Genomic DNA, 23,251 nt, shown 5'->3' on the forward strand with positions numbered 1-23,251 from the left:
AAAAACACATAAATAAAACCATACTAATCTACACCAGTCAGCATACAGAGACGACACGAAACAATACCGAACGTCTGAGCTAAATAATTCGAAACATGTTTGCTTTCACATCGAACCGCATTGTTAACATTACTCATATGCGACGGTGACGTCGTACGTCACAGATGGGGAACCAGTTCGAAACCGATCCCACTAAATACCGATAGCACCAAAAACATTTATGGGCATTAATTACGATCTTTTGTCCACTGGTTCGCTGATGTCGCCTATAAACGTATCGAAAAACAAACCGACACTTGTTTTATTTTCTTTTTTCTACATCGTCGTTTCGTGGAACGGAGAATTCGCCGCAATGTATAATTGTTTAAGAACCAAGATGGGCCAGTGAGGAGCGCTCGTATCTTAACTGAAAATCGAGGGTTCATATTCAGGCAAGCACTATTTTATTTTCAGGTGCTTGGTTTGTTTGTTACTCACATTTAGAAACTCGGTTAAAAAATTATACGTTTATTGGGTAAAAATTTAACTTGTGGTATATCTGTCGCAAGCAATACATTCTATCCAATATATCTTCCGTTTCTAATATAAATTTGCGTTTAGTTGAACGGCTAGGCAGTTAATTGAATAGCGAATAAAACAACTACATTTGGTTGACTGCAACATATCCACCTGAGCAGCTTAGTGAAATAAACTCCAGATATTCTCCTTCAAAATAAATACTTGCCTAGCAGCAGGACAGTTACAGTCTGATAATTTTACAAATGATTCAAACCAATACAAAGGTATTCATTGAACGGTTCCAATAATTTGTAATCGTTTACAGTGTATTTTGATATATTGTGAAGTATGTGGTGTATTAGAAGATGTTTCACACTTGTTACTGGCATGTGTTCGTAACCACAGTTTGAGAGAAACGCTAAAATAAGAACTTAATTTATTTTTTATAAATATTGGTGTATTTCATTCTATTCTTAGTAAACCTTCGAGTATTTCGGCAATTAAATTATATGAATTTGTTAATGAGTCTCTCAGACTGAATTAGTCTTAGATTTTGAACCATTTTTATTTAATTTAGCGTGTAACGATGGGGCCGACACAAAAATACTAGAAAAAAAAAAAAAACAAAACATTGAAATAACTTTCTAATTAATTTTTATATCGAATTAAACATTAACGATAAGACGTAGTTTATTGTCGCATTCGTTTGTACCTGTACTACCCTGTCATTAAACCCGCCACTCACACGACTCAAATCTTCATTTACTTGTTCGCGTTAATTGGAACGAATACAAGACACGATAATTATAAGGTTTACGTCGAAAAAAGGTAAATTAACAAGAGCTACAAACGAGAAGGAAAAATATTTGTTTATCCATTGAGAACGAAGTAATCACGGCCGTTCTGACAAATCAACTCTAATTGCAAGCTATTTATTACGAATAGATTATTGTATTAAGGTTAAAACTTTGCTGTCGACAGATCAACTTTTACGAAACATAACGGATACTGCGGATATTGGCAGTTAAGATTATATATTAATCGTAACATATAGACATGCTGCAGTAGCCAAATACCTATGATTTGGCAACTATTTCGAGTCTGTGACTCATTTCATCATATTAAATGATTTAAATAAAAAATATATATCTTTATTCTAATTTAATTTTTTTTGTAAAGTTTTATTTAGATTCTAACATATCACATAAGTTATTAAATTGCTTAGTTAATCAAAAATATGGACAATAAGTTTTTAAGCAAATTATAACAACAGTAGTAACATATTTGTAAATTTTTAATGTATTATAGTGATAAGTCATAAATGAATAAAAAAAGATCAAAGTTACGATTAGGACATCGTAATCAAATTGAATCCAGAAACATCGATTGTTGATGATGAATTATAATACAACATGCAGATCACAGACAGACCAACTAATAAATTCAAATAGTACATAATGATAATACAGATACACAAATGGCACGGACACCACATCTATGGAGATTCAAATTATCGAATAGATAAATTAAACAAAAAACTATGATACAGATATGGGCACGAAGATATCACGTCACGCATACATTTAAATACGCTAACTTCCTCACAAACAGTACACACATAGTTGTTGTGTTCCCGTTTCTAGGGTGAGTAAGCCAGGGTAACTACAGGCACAAGGGACATAACATCTTAGTTCCCAAGTTTGTAGGCGTCAATGTCAAGTGGCGGTGGTGACCACTTATACTCAGAGGGCCCATTTATCTGTCTCGCTTCTACTAATTACTGATACTCACGCATCGAGGTTTAAAAAAGTCTTATAATCACTCTATAAAATGACATATAAGCGACGCAATTGATCATTACGTAAATATTAAAATGGCATGTTCAAGAGATATCGAAACAATCTATTAATTCATCATAAACAGGTTTACATTGAGAATGATTTTATTAATATTGTCATCCATTAATCATAACATTGGACAATAAAAAAAGCACTAAAGATGGATTTAATATCAATAACATCATTACCATAATGTACCACTTTTTGTTTAAACCGTACCATAAACATTCACAAATGGTTATAAACGACACATTTGCGTTCAGAGAGATCGTCAATGCGGCTACAAAAAGTATTATTATCCGTAACCGGCTTCTGCCAAATCATTCCCATAGCGAAAAAAGTTGACTGACTCAACGAGCTAACTAGTATTAAAGACTACGTATCCACTTGTCGTTTGCCCGTTCCATCGATTGTATATTTATTGTGCCGCGGCCTCAAATTGTATACGACATCACTCAATGGCTTTAGCTGCAGCTTTTGTACATAAAAAAAAACATAGACAAATCTGAGGTAGAGTCCATTAATCTTAAGTTGCCATTTTTACTCCTTTTTCAAAGCAACATACCACATTTTTTCGTAATTTAAATTTTTCTGACAGTTTTACACGAATGAATTATTATTAATTTCATCTATCGGGTTATGTAGATTTGCACAATAAATTAAATATAAAAAAAATCACCGAATAGTTGATACATTATAAACTTTTTATTTTTAGTATTAGCGAGCGACTTACTTGATCACTTTTGATATCGATTAAATTACGACTGGAATCGATATAAAACAAAACACAGTCGCTATCTGATATATAAAGGCGTTTGTCAAACGATGAAAATAAATAAATAAATATTACCTTAGAATCGAAACTAAAGGCTGTCTCCGGTCTCAGAGGGCAGGGCAGGCCGCACTTACATGTACCCGTCGTTTGCAAGTACTCTCGGAGCTGGGCTAGGTTACTCAACGCTGTTCCACTGGGACTGGAAGAAAAACATTGCGGTTACACAGTTGCGCTTGAATTAATAATAAACCTATTAAAGTTACACGAACTCTGAAAAGAGTTCACACAACACATATACAAACACTTGATAGATCACCGACGACAAAATTGCTTATTATTATATCAATTAATAAAAATAATTTCTGTAACTTGTAATGAAACTCATTAATTATCCACTAAGCTAGACGTTAAGAGAAAGTAATATTAAATGTTCATAATATATTTGTACAGACATTCAATTAAAAGACAATGCTGATATTGAATGAATATATATTAATCGTAAATGACTTTATCAAATGAGAACAAAGACCTAATAGAACTAGACAGAGTTAATTAAAAGGCGGGGATAGACTTAAAGGATTAGCGCCACATGTATTACTAGACATCACAATACAAGATGGACTGTCTTTACGTCGTATTTATAGAAACCACAATCAAACTTTAATAGTGTGGAAATAACTAGAAACAACACAGACATAAATTATTTAGAAGATGAATTAAGAACGCGGAACCTACAGTTAACTGAATTGAAACTGAATCGATTCAAATCAATACATCGTTTAAATCAATTCAATAAAACATACATAAATTATTTCAAACACAAGAAAAAAGTGAAAATAATAAACGTAAAGGCAAATTGTCTTACATCACAGTTATTTTTTAATTTGAAACGTGTTTTAAGTGAGTCGATCAAATAAGAGAATCGAGATTACGTGATTGCGAATTCCGACGCGGCCGCCTTTTTTGCAGACTTAGTGAAAATCGTGTACCATTACATACCCAAGTCACGATAAATATTTCAAAAGGAATTTTATCGGCCAGAACGTATCCCACTTTAAAGTTGAAAAGAAAAAATACTTTTCGGGACGACTGGAAAAAATTTCTTCGCATGACATTGAGCTTACGAGTTTATAATGTCAATATTACTTTCCTTAAACAAATTAAAGACATCTTTAATTTAAAAAAAAAATGTGGCAGTTAGACCAATAAATAAATAAAGCATAGGAATTTCATTCATAGAATACATAGATTTGTCATATAATTATAATAATATACAGCAACGAAGTAAACAGCATATGCACCACGCATATACGAGGAGCAGCAGCAGAAAAAGAAGCGACGGCAGAGCAAACATGCCGTTGGCCGTCTCGATACGTTATGGCTTACTCTCACAGTCACACCAACAGATGAAGCACATCAAGATACAAAATATCAAGTAGAATTGGATTCAATAAATAACGAAGACAAATAAAAACATTATACAAATTTAAAAAACGAAAAAAAAATACAAAGACGATAATACCCGTTGCCTGTGTTATTATAATTATGCAACAAAAACTTGTCATTGCGGTTACAAGTATAATAAAGTGTAAATTATCAAGTTATTATTATAAAGGATACCATTTATAAAAAGAATGATAATAACTGACATTAAGCCAAGCAAGCTTCTCCTTGCTGATTTAAAAAGGACGACTTATTTTATCATAATGTAACTTGACATTTATCCGGTATGATTTTATAGCATTTACTTTTGAGACAGTATATTTTTTAAACGTCTACAGCGATACGGATAAAAGAAAAACAAAACAATCGAGAATCGTATTATTTTTAACCGTTCACGTTGATGTGAAAGACGAGACAATTAACAATTCGTCTTGTTGACGTTTCTAAAAATACTTATCCAGCCAGTACTGGATGTACACTGACGACAGTCATACTTATACTTGTACTGTACATTGTTCGAGCTAAATTAACTAACATTTAAATAGTACATTCAATAAGCTCTGCTCCAATTACAAGCTAGTAATACATCTATAATAAACGTTTCATTATATTGGACATAGTAGATGTAGATTCTAATTAATATAGTGAACTGGGGAGGGTGAGGTGCAGTGACTCGTGTAAGCGATTGAAAGGGTATTCGCTAAAAGGGAACGATGCAGGCTTCTAGTCATCCATGTTCGCTGCGTCCTGTGATCAACTGACTGCTGCCAAGTGACTACAACAGTTAATTGATTTCCGAACCCTATTTGACTTTATCTTCTATGTTTTTAACATATACAAAGGTATTTCCTTTTTTACTTTTATTACTCCTGAGCCGATATTGCCCAATAGCTAAAACAGATGGAACTGCCACATGGATCCACTAACCAGCTTTAGAGCAGCGTGATGAAATATCTCCATTAATACTTCTTCTCAAGAATAGTTGAATTTTGCCCAGAAGTGGAATATTTACCGACTTTTAATTTACGTTCTTTCTGTCTATATGATTAATAAAAAAATTGGATTCTGTTCTGATTACAGTATGAGTAATCGCAAAGGAATTATTCCGTGAACAATCTTTATCTAGATGTGCCACACCTCGCGGAGCTATTAACTCTAATTTGCAAACAACACAATCCCTTTACGATGACAGAACATACCTTGTCAGCGTAAGTACTCGCTTCGCTTTACAACAGCCTCTTTCATAAACGCCTCACATGATAATTCACGGTGATTGTTCACGGTCTGGAACACGCGGTAAACGTGAGCCGCGACCACAAAAAAGGGATTTGTTTGCTTTTTTTGATTCTGTTTGTTTTTTTTTTTTTTCGAGGCCTATGCGGCTTTGACCACTATATATGCGTGTTCGCGGTCGGTCAGCCAGTGTGCGGCGAAATTTGCTTTTTGCATCGCATGAAACGTTTGGGGGAGCGTGTACATAGACAGCTGCCGATAATAATTACTTAGCACACGAACCCTTTTACACCTTGCACGCGTTGTATCGCTTAGTTTCCGCCAAACGCGGGCAATTTATAACTTTTTAACATAAATAACGTGTATGAGTTGTACGAAACGAAATACCGCTGACTAAATAAGCATGTTATTACGGTATCGTTTTTGGATAAATTAATTCATATTACTTAAATCAATTTACCCGTTAAGTCACGCAATTCGACCCTTTTAGGTTTTTAATATTAAGTTATAATTATGTCAACTTGTGGAACTTAAACGAAGTCATTTAAAAGATACGCTATATTTCTCGTATCGAATCTAATGGAATTTAAATAATCGCTAGTTTTCCTGGTGATTCGCAGGAATCGTCCGTCTCAAATAGGAATAATGAACTATTGAAAACGATGATTCAAAGAGACGTTTCCAAGAAAACGGCGCCGACAAGAAATGCTTAAGCAATTACGAACATCTGTCGACTGATGTCCTTGATGTTTAGAACGATACCTAGACTGTCTGAATATTAATATTAATACTCATTTGACTCTTTATGGATGCCGGATAGACTTTCACGTCATTAACTATTCATACTTTAAATAAATGTATATATGTTTATATATATAACTTTTTCTTGTGCGTGTACAAGACACGTGAATCTTAACCGAAGATAATGAATATAAATTCGGCCAAACACAACTGATTTGCTTTATTTATTTGTAAATCAGCTTGGCGGTGAAGTCTAACATCCAGCCGGGTAGGAAACCTGCATGTGTCGAATGAAATGATGTCGATGCAAAACATGTTCCAAAAAGTTCTCCTTGAACGGAGAGGAGAGCGTTTGCCCAATAGTGAGGCATATACATGTATTTTTTTTTTTCAATATTTCCAAACATACTTAATAGGGATCGACTTATATATTTGCACATTCATGGTTATTATGCGTAACGTACAATAGAGTTCGAATATCATTTATATTGGTTTAATCATTGCTTTTTATGTTTTTACTAAGAAATCACTTGTTTATAGTAATTTATCAATAGTTCTGGTGGTGATTATTGTTCGAGAGTCATTGCAAGTATACAATATATAGTATAAACAGATATTGAGTGCAATTAATATGTTTAAAAATAATTTGTTCAAGTAAATACTAGTATAATGTAATATTTAAAAATTTGTTTGTACAACTTGAACAACAACCAGTAATATTTAAAAGATATTTTTGTATCATTATGTTATATATAGAATGATAAAAAAAAATATATAAAAAATTCAAGTAGGCTCTTACGATAACTTTTCAATCTTCATTACGAGATTAAATGTGAAGATACCACCGGTTCGAAAAATACATTGTATAGAGTATGTATGTATGTAACTTTATTATCGTATTAGGGTGGGTAGGTACGCATGGTACGTAAGCCACTAAACCCATTTCAATGAAACTCAACGTGGCGATCCTTAGATCAACAGATTATACTTTAAACAGGCTTCGACTTCACAAATTAACGTGATTGTAAGAAACATTTAATAGCATATCTAACAAGACATGAGTAGCACTTTTCTATCGTTTAAAATTCTCACAATTTTTTTTTTAATTACATTTATTATCGACTAAGAATCATTTCATCATTGAGCTGATCTGACGAGACCCAAGAGATGAATAGTGGATAAAACTATAAATATTACTCTCATAATAATTAATTACTAACTAACATAACTCTGACTGTGGGCTCGTTTGGTTTGTTTCATTACGAGTCACGTAGATTGTGTTTTTTTTTAACGACAATATGTACATACTAAGCAGTGATGGTTCTGTGATTACAAGACGCGAATCTTATCCCATGATACTGAGTGAAAAGCAATACTGAATTAATGTGCTTAATCTGTGTATATTTATCTTTTGTTCCTCGTGAAACCGTCACGGGGCGTATGAGAATCAAAAAAGTGTAACCACCCGCATTAGAGCAGCGTAGTAAACAGCAAGTGAACTCCAAACCGTCTTAAAAGGAGAGGCTTTTGGTCAGCAGAGGGATATTAACATTACTTACTTTTTGTAGGTATGTTTAATTCGGGCAAGTTACCAAAGTCTATTCGTAAAACATACGTCGCGACTTGCAACACTATAATAAAAAAAAAAAAAAAACAACAAAGTTGCGATTTTTGACATCGTGTGTTTTTTTGTTATTTATTTATTGTTTATAGTTAGTTTTCAAGATTTAAATTCTGTATTTAAATACCTAAATATTTGGTAGTTTTTAATATGACATCCAATATTCGTATAATGCTTCTATATTCAATGGTAACATGAATTTGATACTTTAACAATTATGTAACAAAACATCAAGTACCGACAAGACACGTATTATACGTAGTGAATAATTAGTAGGTGGCGAATGTTATCATAGCGGATTAAAGCGAATTAGTTACACGATATACATACACACATAACACGAACGAGCTACATTTTCATACCATTACAAGAACTAGCCGGCGGAGGTAAGTGGAGTCAATAAAATAGCATATTTATTAAACACTCTCGTGTTGATCTTATTCCATGCGTACAATTAGCGTGAATAAATTACATCAATCGAATGGAAAATTACTGGTTCAACACATATTTACTAACATTAACATAAGATTAAGTTGCAAGCTGTTATTACATCTAATAATAGCAAAGATACGACAGACCACCTGTTAAAGAGGCCGCGAGTATCTTCACAAATTGTAAATATGATGCAATGCATGTCGAAACCGTTCTAGCGGGCCTCGGCGAAACGTATTCGTTTGTTGAGAGCACAAGACGTATAGAATTCGATATTTAAAATTGGTACATATGTTTTTTTGAATAGGTACGCAGACGGGCAATTGGCCCATCTGATGGTAAGTGGTCACATCCGCCCAAAGACACAGCGTTGTTAGAAATATTAACCATTCCTTATATCGCCAATGCTCCGCCAATCCTTGAAACCGGAACCCAACAATACCAAGTAATAATTTTACGCAATATTTATACAAATATATTAAAAATAAATAAATAAAATATTTCGGGTCGCGAACACGAGACCATAGATTCCGCAATCTAACACGCTACTAGGCTACAGGCCAATATATTAAGTTCCTATGACCCAATTAACTCTAATACTATTTCTTATCTGGTGGTTGTTTTACCAAACCACCAAAAATCAATGAAATTCTCGACCCACACGTCTGACAGTCCCCTAGTAAGCATTGCTACTGAATATCTGATGTGTGGTAGCACGTACCCAGACGGGCTTGCAAAAATCCCTACCAAATAAATGCATGAGGCAGATTCTAATCTGACACACAAACATGTTTCCTGAAAATGTTTTTTTTTTTCAACATCAAGATTAAGATCAATTATAAACAGCAAGAACATAAACATTTGATGCGTGCCCGGATTGAAACCCGTGAATTTTTTAAAACGCGTTTTCTTTTCGCTCGTTCAGCTCGTCAGGTATGATTTAATACTTAGGTAGAATAACCATTTACCGACTTAAATAACAATAAGTTAACGTTATCGTGAAGCCATTAACGTTGCAAGTGTAATTACAATTATATCTTATAATCTTAACAGATCCGACGGAATTAAGCAAATATAATAAATTTATATTTGGCCTCGATGTAATTTGATCCAAATCTAATGATACTGATCTATATCTCATAGTTTTGTGGCTGGAGATATACCCCTTAATCGAATATAATGCAAACTTATTTAAGGTTATATTGTGGTATTACGAGTAAAATTAAATTCGTACATTTATATTCAACCTAACACAGAAATCCTTCTCAAATATCAGAATACATATATGTCATTAAAAAAGGCAATCAATACAAATATTATTCACAGCCAAACTTCAGAACCAAATTTGAAGAAAGCTGGTATAAAGCAAACATGAATCTCGGCTGCAGTAGTTGTGACACTGCAGCCAGAGGCGCAGGAAAATGACATTACATATGCCCATATTCTGGAGCGGGCCGAGCAGCGTGTCAATCTCCAGGATCTAGGGATTTGCGTCGGACTCAAGGTCAGGAGGTCGGCCACGGGAGCCAGGGTGTTGGAACTCCCGAAGGCACAGGCGGAGAAGCTAGCCGAGAAGCTCCGCACTGTGCTGGACGGAATCGCCAACGTTGTACGGCCCGTGAAGCGGGTGGACCTCAAAGTGACAGGCTTGGACGACTCCGTCACAAAGGAGAAGGTGCGGGGATATACAGCGTGTTCCCAGCTTTATTGGGATGGTCAAGGTGACATGCCCCGTAATAGCAGCGAAAAAGCTGTCCGATGCCGGTCGTCTCCTGGTTGGTTGGAGTTCGCCCAAGGTGTACGTGTTGGAGGAACGCCCGTTGCGCTGCTTCAAGTGCATGGGTCTTGGTCACACTAAGGCGCTCTGCCCATCTAAGGTGGAACGAGGAGGACTGTGCTTCAGATGTGATTTCGAAGGACACAAGTCAGCTACCTGCACCGGAAAATTGCACTGCGCAGTGTGCACCGACGCTGGCAGGCCCTTCGAGCACTTGATGGGGTCAAGGGAGTGTCACCCATCCATCACAAAAGGAAAGGTGGTCGACGGCACCCAAACCACCAGTAAAGGCGGACGGCGCCAAGCTGAGGAGGAAACTGCCATGTCATCATGAAAGACAAGCTAAGCTTCCTTCAGACGAATGCCAACCACTGCGCCGGGGCTCAAGACCTGCTACTGCAGGCCATGGTGGAGTGGCAAATCGACCTGGCTGTGGCCTGCGAGCCCTACTTCATCCCTTCCCTACCTCACTAGGTAGGGGATTTGGATGGCACCGTGGCGATCCTAATTCGGAATGGAGCGGGTCCTCCCCTCTCACTCATTGAGAGGGGGTCGGGCTACGTAGTGGCGGGGTGGGGAGAGTACGTAGTTGTAGGAATGTATTTCTCACCCAACCGCAGCCTGGCGAATTTCGAGATCTTCCTCGGCTCCGTCAGAGCTGCGGTGTCCAGGCAGTCGTCGAAACCGACAGTGGTTCTCGGTGACTTCAACGCAAAATCACGTGCCTGGGGAAACCCTGCTACGAATCCACGAGAGAGGGCCGTCCAGGTGTGGGCCCTACTCTTCAAACTTTCCCTGCTTAACAGAGGGCAGGTGCAGACTCCTGCGGCTGGTTGGGGAACTATTTCCTCACCCAAGTGAGCACGTTCCACCAAATATGGACCCTCGCTTCGTGACGGTTGTCAATGTGGCTCCACCACATATCACGGAGCAAGAGATGGAGATGGCACTGGACGACTAAGGGCCAGAACCACAGCGCCGGGTCCAGACGGTGTTCCAGGACGTGTTCTTCGTGACGCTCTGAAACAACTAGGAGGGAGGCTTCGGGAACTTTTTGAAGAGTGTCTTTCCAATGGACAGTTCCCGAAGCTGTGGAAAGACGGAAAGTTGGTCCTGTTGCCGAAGGAGGGGCGTCCACAAGACTCTTGTGCTGCTGAATCAGACGGGCAAACCTGGCAACAGTGGAGGCTATCCATCCCCACTTGAGTCGCTGGGTGGAACGAAGACACGGCACACTCTCATTCAGGCTGACGCAGGTGCTTACCGGGCACGGCTAGCAGTAGGTATCTGCACCGGATAGCGAGGCGAGAGTTGACACCCTCCTGCCACGAGTGCGGCGCGCCTTCGGCCACGGCCCGCCACACCCTGATTGAGTGTTCCGCATGGGGGCCTCAGCGCCATTCCCTGGCGGCCATTGTAGGCGGAGACCTCTCGCTGCCGAGCGTGATAAAGGCTATGATCGACAGCGAGAGATGCTGGAAGGAAATGGTCTTATTCTGTGAAAACGTGATGACACAGAAGGAGGCCGCGGAGCGGGAGCGTAAGAACAGTACTGCCGACCCGCTTCGCCGAAGAAGACCGGGGGAAGGCGTCTTCGTTATGGACACCTGGGTCTCTGCCCCACATATCCCCCCACAACATGTGGGAGAAACGCGTAATGCGTTTATCGAGCGTAAAAAAGACATGAATCTCAATAAGACATAATTTTATACCAACACCTGACGACCAACCCCTAAAATGAGAGAGAATCCACGAGCGACAAGTAGTATAAAAATTAAAAATATATAAATAGTTTAATTGTTTTTTCATAATAATATACAAAACTGTCTTAAGTCTAAGTAACAAGTCAAGATTGCAACAATGTTTCACTTAAAAATATAAATAACTTTAATTATTGATAACGAAATATAATTATAATTTTATAACCTACTTACAAATTATTTAATGATTACGATAACTTGGTATGCAAATGTACAACAAAAAAATATCTTTTGAGGCTTGGCAGCAACTTAAAGCAGATTTGTAGTACCTAGATATTATTTTTAACAAAAAAAAGACCCAAATAATGACATAATCACTTACACTGCAATACTATATTATAAAATCATCAAAGTCGCGATTTTTGTCAAATCGATTTTTTTTTTATCTTTTCTTTAATGTTCATAGTTAAAGTTTGCAGGCGCACAAATTTTCGACATCGTAGTTTTTAATTTGACATTCATTAAATAAGTGTAAATCCAATCACTAATTACCAAAGTGTCATATAGGACGACATATAAGACGGTTGTAGATAATATAATTAAGTATATGTGAACAAAGACTTTTCGTACAAATTCGTCTTAATTAAATTTACCTCCACATTCTAAGACGATTGTCAAAGTTAGATTAAATAATCCGACTAAATACTGGATGTCGATTGGTCGTCTATCGCGTCATCGCTGCCATTGACCAATAAAAATTCAGATCGAAGTGAAATTATTTGACTTTAATCAGCGTTACAGAAACTGGGATATCTCTTCTCAGTGTAAATAATTCTAACACAATAACATATTACACAGGCGCACTTATCTGCTAAACGATGTGCTGTTGATTTTAATGGAATAAGAGTGTTATTATAACTGTCTCTCTTGATTCTGTCTTGTTCTCTGTCCTGCCTTGATTTTTCGTCTCGCATGACAATTGTTTAGAGGAACGTTCTTCAACGCTTGTCAAGCCAAGTTTGATTGAACACGCTAGGTTATTTGCTATCAGCTTATTAACCTTTTCAAAAGAGATTTGATGATGATTGGATTTTTTTACTTTCAAGTCTTTGAGAAAATAACTTTACTCCTAATAACTTAAAATAGAAAATTGTGTACACGGTAACGCTTTATATAAGACAATGAATATACTGATGATATTCCATTCATCATCATCACCTAGCAAATCATAGTCACTTTCTGGAATGAGAACGCTTCCTAAGCACGCCATATCGTTTTCGTTTCTCGGCTTCCATCACCTTTTTCAGGTTAATCTACATAAAGGATACTACGCTGCGTTTGCCGATCCGCGATCTCTACTCTAGGACTCACTCGCTTCAACGGCCATTGATCCTTTGTCATACGAGACGAGCTGACTACAACTTGAATCTGCAAATTTTGAAAGCTATGTCGCTATCTCCGAGGAATGTTATTCTGATTAACACGCCAAGCTACGTAATGGGTTTGTGGACCATTAACAATATAAGATTAAACAAATACAAAGTCAGTTATTATTATTTAATTAATAACGATTACCCCACAAGTAATAGACAAGACAAACGAGACAGTATGACCATAAGAATCGCTTCCTACGAAATAAGTTAATAACATTTGTCCAGAAAACAAATAACATTCGACCTGCCGCTGTCATGTAATGGACATATAAAATAGATGTAGAACTACGTGCTCGGTGATTGATCTCATTTCCTTTGTGTTCCATGAGCTAGGCATATAATGGCTAAAATACTTTGGCACTCAGCCAATTCAACTGCCATACATGTATTAAAACAGATCGAGATTTATAAGATATCCATATAAAATTTTGGATAAGATTGTTATTGAAAATTTACTTCATGATACAACTAGAGTTAATAAAGAAGTTTCTTCGTTTCTAAATAAATAATTAATACTTGTAATCAAACAAAGCATAGCGTACTAAAATTGTATTACTTAAATCAAGAAAATTACCTGAATCAACCTATTCAGACTAAATGATCAACGCATCCCAAATCTGTAACGGCTGTGTCAAAACAATTACTTAAAAGGTTCTAACAACATTATCAGAGCGAATGTGACATATTTGCTGATTGATATTCGCATCGGAACTTTAGACACTGGTACGAGTTCTTTGATGGGCCGACTAACGTCCTTTATCGTACGACCCCGACCCATATCAACCTTGTCCCCTTCGCATGAATAAATACAAGCTCAATTTGTAGCTCGCGCGCCTAACCGACGCATCGGTATACCATCACCGGTCTTAAATGAACCCAACCAATTCGACCAGATCGTTACACGTGAAGAATAAAGTCGAGAATTGTTTATTCAACAATGGAACGACGATTCTCGATATTTTGGACAAATTATGTAAAACTTGATCGCATTCGAATGTTGTACCCCTTGTTTAGTTTTGTTTAATAAATCGTATGATGACAAAAAATTGGATAATATATGGTAATTTACTTTAAATGGTTCACTTTATTATTTATAGGACCTATCTTTACATAAAGGTCGAGCTGTAAAAGTAATAAGTATGAAATAAATGGAAAGTTAGTAATTATTAAAATGTGTCTTTATAAGAAGTATTTATTATTTAATTAAATGACCAATATTTTGAAAAATCGATGTACCCTTATTTAATAATTAATTTATAATTCGTGGGTTCAAATCCAACCGTAGTAAAGTAATAATGGGTAAGTGGTTTGGTCGTGAAAGAGCAACAGACAGACAGAGTTAATTTCGCAATTATAATATCAGTATAGAAGTATAGATATTCATTGTTACGATTGGAATAAACTATCACAAATCGGATCGTGCCCAAAAATACCAACATAATTCACTAATTTCCTTTTACCTTTACAATATTTCGCGAGAGAGACTGATACACATATATGTATCTCTTTCTGTCAACATCGATTTACCATTCGAAGAAAGCAACAAAAAAAAATAGTCAGTAATCATAATTTAATTTTAAAATAAATTAAGTATATAAAAATACATTTTTATTTTCTATTAAGCATGGTTGAAAGAAGAATTATTTACAGACAGATAATACTAAACAGATATCAAATGGCGCGTCGCCCTAATGGAGGGGGATTATCAATTTGAATATCAGGAACGAGTTATTTACATAATACATTTGTGAGGTCGTTATTGATGAAGATATTACGTAATAAATGAATTAAATTTAATTTGCAAACATAAAAAGGAAACATGTTTATAATTTATTGAAACTCGATCAGTCTTTTTATTGATTAGATGTTCGTGTGTAGTTATTGCTTTTTTTATACTGTACACGTTATATGTCAAATAGATGTTCGTATATATGTTTAAGGGAATGGACTTGACACTATCCGACCAATTATCAAGATAGTTGGTATATATATATATATATATATTTATATATATATATATACATATTATATATATATATATATATATATATATATATATATATATATATATATAATATGTATTTTTTGAGGAAGGTATATACATATACCGATTACCATGTCTATTGTTTTATCTACAGGCAGGAGATCTATCAGGTTTACTAAGTACAAAAATGAAAATGTTTTTTTTTGTTTATGCTTTCTTACCTATTCATTCGAATGAGTTAAAATTGTATACAGTTACTGTAAGCATTTACGTGAAGGTCTGCATATAATACTTTAGTAAAAGAGATTGCCTCCATGTGACGCTGTAGAGGCCTTTAGGGCCAACGGCAATACACAGGCCGGTGAAAAAAGAGATTTAACTTATATTCTCCCATCATAACAATTACTTTTGATAGCAAAAATAATTACATGTGCGATTTGTACTTCATTTCTCGAATTAATGATTTTTTATAACATTATTTTTTATTTTATTTAACGTAATTTTTTTATGATAATAATCAATCAAACAGTAATACAAGCATTAGATATTCAAAACATGAATTCCATTATTTAATACGGGTAATCTACCCCGGAACCGAAGTAACAAAATGTCATTTAAGAGTTAGAATATTAAACAAAAGTTTAACAGTCGACAGTCGACACGCATTAAACTAAATCCCACTTTTATCGTCCATAAACATGTTTTTGCATAGCCGGTACAAAATTAACGATTCTTATCGGCGACCAACGACTGCATTTCCTATCAGAGCGAAATAGCCCCGACCATAAAACCTAAAAGTAAATGACTAGTCGCGTGTGACTCGGCCGTGTTCTTATATTATTTGTTCGGTAGGACGAAGTGAGTCACATCGGGAAACCCTTACGTGACTCAATACGCAATCGCATTGTAACATAATTACTTTATTGATATATGTTGTATCATATCGCTTATTCGATAAACATGCAATATTCAAATTAAATTCCCTCATTTCGTAACAATTTGCGGTAACCGCGTTTACATACCGACGTTAGTCTATTCAACGGACGCACGTCGCGACTATTGTGCTAAAGGTCAGAAGGTCTATTTCGTCTCACGACAAACATTTTTGCATAAGAAACAGGTATTTTATCTCCTAAATATCGCAGGATAAAAACATTTAACGTATCGTTTTATTAATATCGTCGTGGAATTAAAAAAATATATAAAATTTTAATCGATTTGACGTTTTAAATCAAGTAACAAGTTGTGGTATAATTGAATCAAACATCCGGTAGAATAAAGAAATACATAAATTATATAGAGACAAAAAACTACCTAATATAAAGTCTGTCCATATAGGTAAGAATGATACCTTTATTTACACACGAGGAAAACATACGAAAAAAAAAAGATAAACTTTGTTTCGGTAAGTCGTCAAAAAAAGCGTAGATTAACAGATGATCGTGCGACTATTTTACTGTTAAGTTTTTTATTATCATTTATTTTAAAAAGGCACAATGCAGACAATGTGTAAAACTAGTATAGGAAATATAAAACAATTCCATACACCGTTAATACCTCAACAACTACGGAACCTAACACTGGCTCTCTAACCCTTCGAATACTCTCGAAAACAAACTTCATTTTTTAATCCCACAGGGGGACAAATGAAACATACTCTAAAATCAAGTCTCTAACACTTTTCCAAATCGGTCCATGTTAAGCGAGCAATGTTTATACAGGTTTAACCTCATTACGTACGTACGTCACTAATTTAAGACATTCATAGGCGCCATTACCTACGCTGTGATTATCAAGTGTTTATCTTATCACGTCTGTTATGCCACAAGCAATCGTTATTCTTATTTAAAATAAACATCCTTAGAAGCCAAAAAAATAGTCGCTTATCGTTATGAGAAACCGTTAAAATACTAACTTTAATGTTTCAGAAATAATATAAAATATAATTGACTTTTCTAAGGGTTTTCTCAATTTTTCTCCGACCATACATTAGCACTGAAAGAAATATTTATCAAAAAGTGCCACCAACCCTGGGAATTGGGAATTACACTGCCTCACTCACCCTACCGACTGTAACACGACAATACTAAGTAGTACTGTTTAGCGGTAGAAAAGGAGATGAGTGGGCGATACCAACTCAGACAGAGTTGCACAAAGCACAAAATAAACATAAATAAAAGGATATAATGGTTCAGATTAAGCTAATAGTTGAGAACATATTTGTATAGATGGCGGACAATAGAGCTGGCACGTCACTCAACAGTGCGTCAACGTTGTCGTAACATCTCGTCGACAAGTCCCCTCAAGCGTTCAGTTGTCAGTCAATACACAATCAATGTGACACCACAAATAAGGTATTCAATACGAAGGGGAAATAAATCCTGTTGTTACGTTTACCCTATTTACCGATTATCGTGTTACAAAACGTCCCTACACCCTATTGGCTTTATATGGTTGCATTGTTAAATAATACAAGGTAATAAGTAACTTCGTTTCTTCATATGCCAGCAACGTAAGTAGTTGGAAAGGAGAAGCTACTGGGCTTTTTGCTTGTTCCTTTTAGTATTATCTACATTCCGAATAGTTAGTAGTTTTACATTTAATTTAATATTGTAACACGACGATTCTAAAGTGTGCGGTATAAGAATTTGTTTTTGAGTAACTGTTATCAAATTAAATATATTATTTTCGTTGTTCCGTATTTTTAAAGTAAATATGACTTATTTATTCCATCTCGATATATATAATTTGTAATTTAACTGACGTGTCCTCAATTTTGTCAAATATCAAATTGCCAGTAATAACCGCAGCAACACGGTTAGTACGTATCTAATAAACACGTCAGTTATCGTAGTAGCGGGTGAATGGCCTACAAGAGGCACACGAGCTGCGCAAGCTACCTGCTTGCACCGATTTGCTAATTATACTTAACGATATATATTAGAAATAAAACAAAAGATTCATACCTATATTTACAAGCTATTCTCAATTGTTTTTATCGAAATGCTAACCTATTAAAAACACTAAAGCCCTTTATGATAAATACCGGTTTTAGAACGTTCGGAATAATTAAATACCCAAGATATATTTAGTAGTTTCTTCAACATGTCTACACTGACATGTGTATGGTGTAAACAACTCGTCTTAGCTCTGAAATTAAAATTAATTAATGCGAAAACCGTACCGAGAACGACACACGAAATGTCGTCTAGTCAAGTTCAGGTCTTCAGCGAGCACCTGCCACTCGTCGGAACGGTGGCCGGTACCGAACGCGTCCGGCCCCGAGGCCTGAACGCATGTCCACATTGTAAAACGTAAATACATTTCGTTAGATTCGCTTAATAGCCTTGACTCGATCCTCTTAGCAACGTCTGTGGGAACAAACCGAGAGCACACGTTTCGTTTTGTTCTCTCCGTCTGCAGCCCATGTGAGCACGAAGCATCCGGCAGACTCACATTGTAACTTGACATTACATTGAGTGTTTATTTGTCAGTCTTTGTTATGCGATACATGATTAATGGCGGCTACACACGCAGAGAGACAAGATGTTCTGCATTAAAATAATATAATATTAGTATTGTTAAACCGATGTTGTATTTGATATTAGCTATTATTAGTTTTATAAAGTTTTTTTTATCTTCATGTGTTAGTATGCATGAGTCAATCTTGGAACTGAATTTCAAACCAGTTCCAACCAATTGAGCTGAAATTTTGCATACAATTTTGGTTGTGATATAAGAAAGCTCGCTCATTTTATACATTTTTTTTTTATAATTCTCACAAACCCAAGACGGTTACAAATACAATTTATGGCTTAACGTAAGCATCGTTATCTCACAGCTGTGTTATAAAGACGCAAACACGTATCGATGTGATGATCATTATTAAATAGCGATACAACCTTGCAATTATATTGATACTTATATAGATCATTTAATTATTAATAAGAATATCATAGCATTGTAGAAGATAAAAACATATTTGACATAAACTGTCAACTCGAAATAACATTAAGACAAGTCTATAGAGTAATAAAAATGGCGTTGTCTCGATATGTCAATATGGAGTAGTCCAATAATGTACAGAATAGTCAACGTGATGCTTTAAATATTATAACTTTTCTTTAGGCTTAAAAAAATAAATAAAAATAGAAATCAATGGATCTCTATTAATATTATAAATGCGAAAGCAACTCTGCCTTTCTGTCTGTTATGATTTCACGGCTAATCAGGTATGACGCTAGCTTGATAGGACAGGCTACTATTTTAGTTATAATCTACGACCGCATCCAAAACAAGTGGACGAAGTCACGATCGAAAACTAATATAAAAAGGGAAACTCAAAACGACACGACCGCAAGTCAGTGTTGAAAGTATATAACACATTTATTAAGCTTCATAATAATTAGGTAACGTTAAAATAACTTTTTTAATTATTATATTTCAAGTATATAAATTATTGAACATAGTACCAACTAACATTCGTTGCATGCTATATAAAGGCAATTTAGATTTAATCAGTTTGGCGTTATCCGTTCAATCGCGATTACCTAAAACCAAAACGCTACCGCAAATCTATTCGGTTCTCGATTAGTTTGTCAACCATGAACAATAAATTATATATTAATTCATTATTATGTTTACATTTGGTCTAGTCTAGTCTAGTGTCTAAACTTATAAAGCCAATTATCTTCAAACCGAAACGGGCCAACAGAAGAACAAAAATAAGTTATTTCGTTTGTTCAGTTAAAAAAATTTCAGGGGTAGGCCGCAGTCTAGTAATTGGTGTGTTTACACTACCGTGATCGGAAAGCGCATAAAGCCGTTGGTCCTGCGCCTGAACTCATTCCGGTCGTGTCGGTTCTGCCGTCCCATCGGATTATTAGAGTGAGAGAATAGATAGTGCACCTGTATCTACACACACTCGTACACTACAATACGTCCGGCAGTCGCTAGCCTCTTGAGAATGGTCACTGTTGCTGAATTTTGGTGCTGACGACAATACTATGTAATAACTGTTTAAGCATATGAAATAATGAGGCTTGTTTTCGTCTCAGACTTATTTTTATTCATTCGCATCGAGCGTGAGATTGCAAGTTTTCTTTATGCTTTTGTTTTAATAATGTGCCCTTGTTGTGTTATCCTCGATTGATGTTGTAGATTTTCTCGATGTTCATAATTTCAATAGTACGAAAGCCACACGAATCCGAATCATACTTCATAGATTTTTTTTCCTGTTTTTATTCCAATATCTTGTAAATATTGTTGTAACTACCGGTCCAACTTTAACGTGTAAGTCGATGTACGTTTATTACAATTTATACAAGATATTGTACTAAACAAAATACCGACTTAATTTCAAAACAAAAACGAAATTATATCATTGAACGCATATCTGATATTTTAGCGTCCGTATCGAATCTTAATATCGATTAACACGAAGCAAAAAGACAAAACTCGCATACATTTTAGTTTATTTGTAAAAACAAGTTCAAAGTCTGCAAAAACAATATACTTAACGAAAACCAAAAAGTAAATTCTCATCAACTCATCTCATCAATTGAATGTCTATCGTTATTAACATAACTTGGAACTCATGAGATAAGAATAAATCAATCTGTGATCAATGACCGAGAATAATCGCGTACAAGATAAACGAAATCATATCAATATAATAGAGGTGCATTTAATTCGTTTGATTTTCATGGTTTCACGCAGAAACAATTAATCGGATTAATTATATCAACCTGCATAATATTTAAAATTTTAGTTTTAGGGCAGGCGTCTGTTACATAAGTGAGTTTTGCGTTTTTTTGTTCATTATATTAATGTAGACATTATCGATCCGGGCGCTTACAATTTGACCAAAACGATATTACCAACATACAAATTAAAAAATATATAAATTTCTACGGTGACTTGCAGTAACTATACTTAGGTTTTAAAAATGGGACAAATATCTATAGTCATCTTTACTAATATTATAAATGCGAAAGTAACTGTCTATCTGTTGGTCTTTCACGGACAAACCACTGAACCGGAATTTAATGAAATTTGTATGAAGCAAGCTTGAACTCCAAGTAAGGACACAGACATTGAGACTTTTCATACCTAACACTTGACAAGCAACCCCTAAAACGCAAGAAAAGTCGCGGGCGAACAATACGTTTCATAAAAATTAAGAGATAATAAATAAATTAATGAATTAACACGCGGAGTAATTAAGCGCAATTCGTAGTGATTTATCTCATAGTATGCCGGTCAGCTTGTATACACTACACAAATATAAATGGTAATAAAATTACAAAACGCGTTTTAATAATCACCACAAACAAAAGTTCAATTAACAAGACGAACAGGCGTAACGAAATACTCGTATCGTATATTTGTTAAACTGCTCGGGTCCCAGTCTCCACCCAGCGTGGGCAGTGTGCCTCATTATATGCGGCAATAAAAAACGTTCGACTGTCTTACGTAACTTGTATTATTTCCGTGTCTGAGCAGCGACAGAGGTCAACGCGCATATGATCTTATTACACTACTAATCTTTTATTTTGAACGATTAAACACTGTAGATTATAAATTAAACTCTGAACAAGTTTGATGAATTAATCGAAATTTGAATTATAACTCAATGTATTCAAAAAGTTGATCTTAAATAAAATAAAAATAAAACTAACTCAAGGTTATTGTTCTCATTATATGAAAAGAATCGAGTTGAAACTTTGGACTAGGAGTAGCTATTGCGAGGGGTCTGATAAATTATCAATGTAGATAAGGTGACCAGGCATTACAATGTATGCCGGGATAATTCCCGTCAGTCATAAATATATCTCAAATTTTGATACGATCTATTAAATTAGACGATCCCAACTAGTTATTTAATAAAATGATAACAAAAAGTAAACAAGAATCTATAATACCCAATAAAGTTATTTTATATTTAGTTTATGACCAAAAAACAATAAATGATTGGTTATTAATCAGCTATTGTTTACTTACTACTTTTCGCTACACACAATTGTCTCGTTGGTTTAGTGGCTAACATGTTAGAGACCAGATCGCAAGGTTCAAATCAAGAACCAAAAAAATCAACCTAATTTTAGGAAAACAGCAGTGGTACAATAGCCTAAAGTTGTCGTTCTGCAGCTAAGCTCTCTGCGGTCGTCGGCCTACCGTCTATAACCGACTAAGAAAGTACTACGTAACTATTAAAGTATTATGCAGTTGGGGTTGACTGAAATTTGACCCAAAAGGATATTTAATCAAAGTTGACCATAACAGACAGCAAAAAAAGTCTTTGATTTTTGACTTTAAAAATATTCGCAGATTCCTTTACTATCAAAATCTTGATAAGCTACATCCGAAATCTAATAATAATATTCAATATTAACCACTCAAATAAACATGGAATCTGTGTTGAATATTTAAAAGAATATATATTTTTAGATTGAATTCTCTAAAATATAAACATCTCGTAAAAAAATTAAAAGTATAACGAATATTTAAGACCTTGAAAGTACTCGGTATATTTATAGCCGTTCACAATTGCGTCGTTGACCTTGGGCACACTTTTATTATATATTATAAATTTTATAAGCAAACTAGATACGTATTTTATTGGTTTCAAATGGTTTATTGTGTTATAATTCGATACAAAGTCCTTGACAATAATCAACAGTACAAGTATGGCATAATAATATATGTAATTTACATTCATATTATTAATGCGAAAGTAACTTTATCTGTCTGTTACGCTTTCACGGCTAAACACTG

At 35.1% G+C, this 23,251-nt stretch overlaps 1 protein-coding gene across 3 annotated transcripts in view; it reads right to left on the reverse strand.

The window, feature by feature from the left end:
• LOC113392194 (uncharacterized) overlaps positions 1-23,251 on the reverse strand; it is a 71,856-nt gene that overhangs the window by 42,138 nt on the left and 6,467 nt on the right. For all 3 annotated transcript variants that reach the window (XM_064215441.1, XM_064215442.1, XM_064215443.1), the window contains exon 2: positions 3,187-3,310. In XM_064215441.1, the coding sequence (XP_064071511.1) occupies positions 3,187-3,310 (124 nt within the window). The remainder of the gene's footprint in view (positions 1-3,186; positions 3,311-23,251) is intronic.

The sequence above is a fragment of the Vanessa tameamea genome, chromosome 7 (genome assembly GCF_037043105.1).
Source record: "Vanessa tameamea isolate UH-Manoa-2023 chromosome 7, ilVanTame1 primary haplotype, whole genome shotgun sequence".
Lineage (NCBI taxonomy): Eukaryota > Metazoa > Arthropoda > Insecta > Lepidoptera > Nymphalidae > Vanessa > Vanessa tameamea.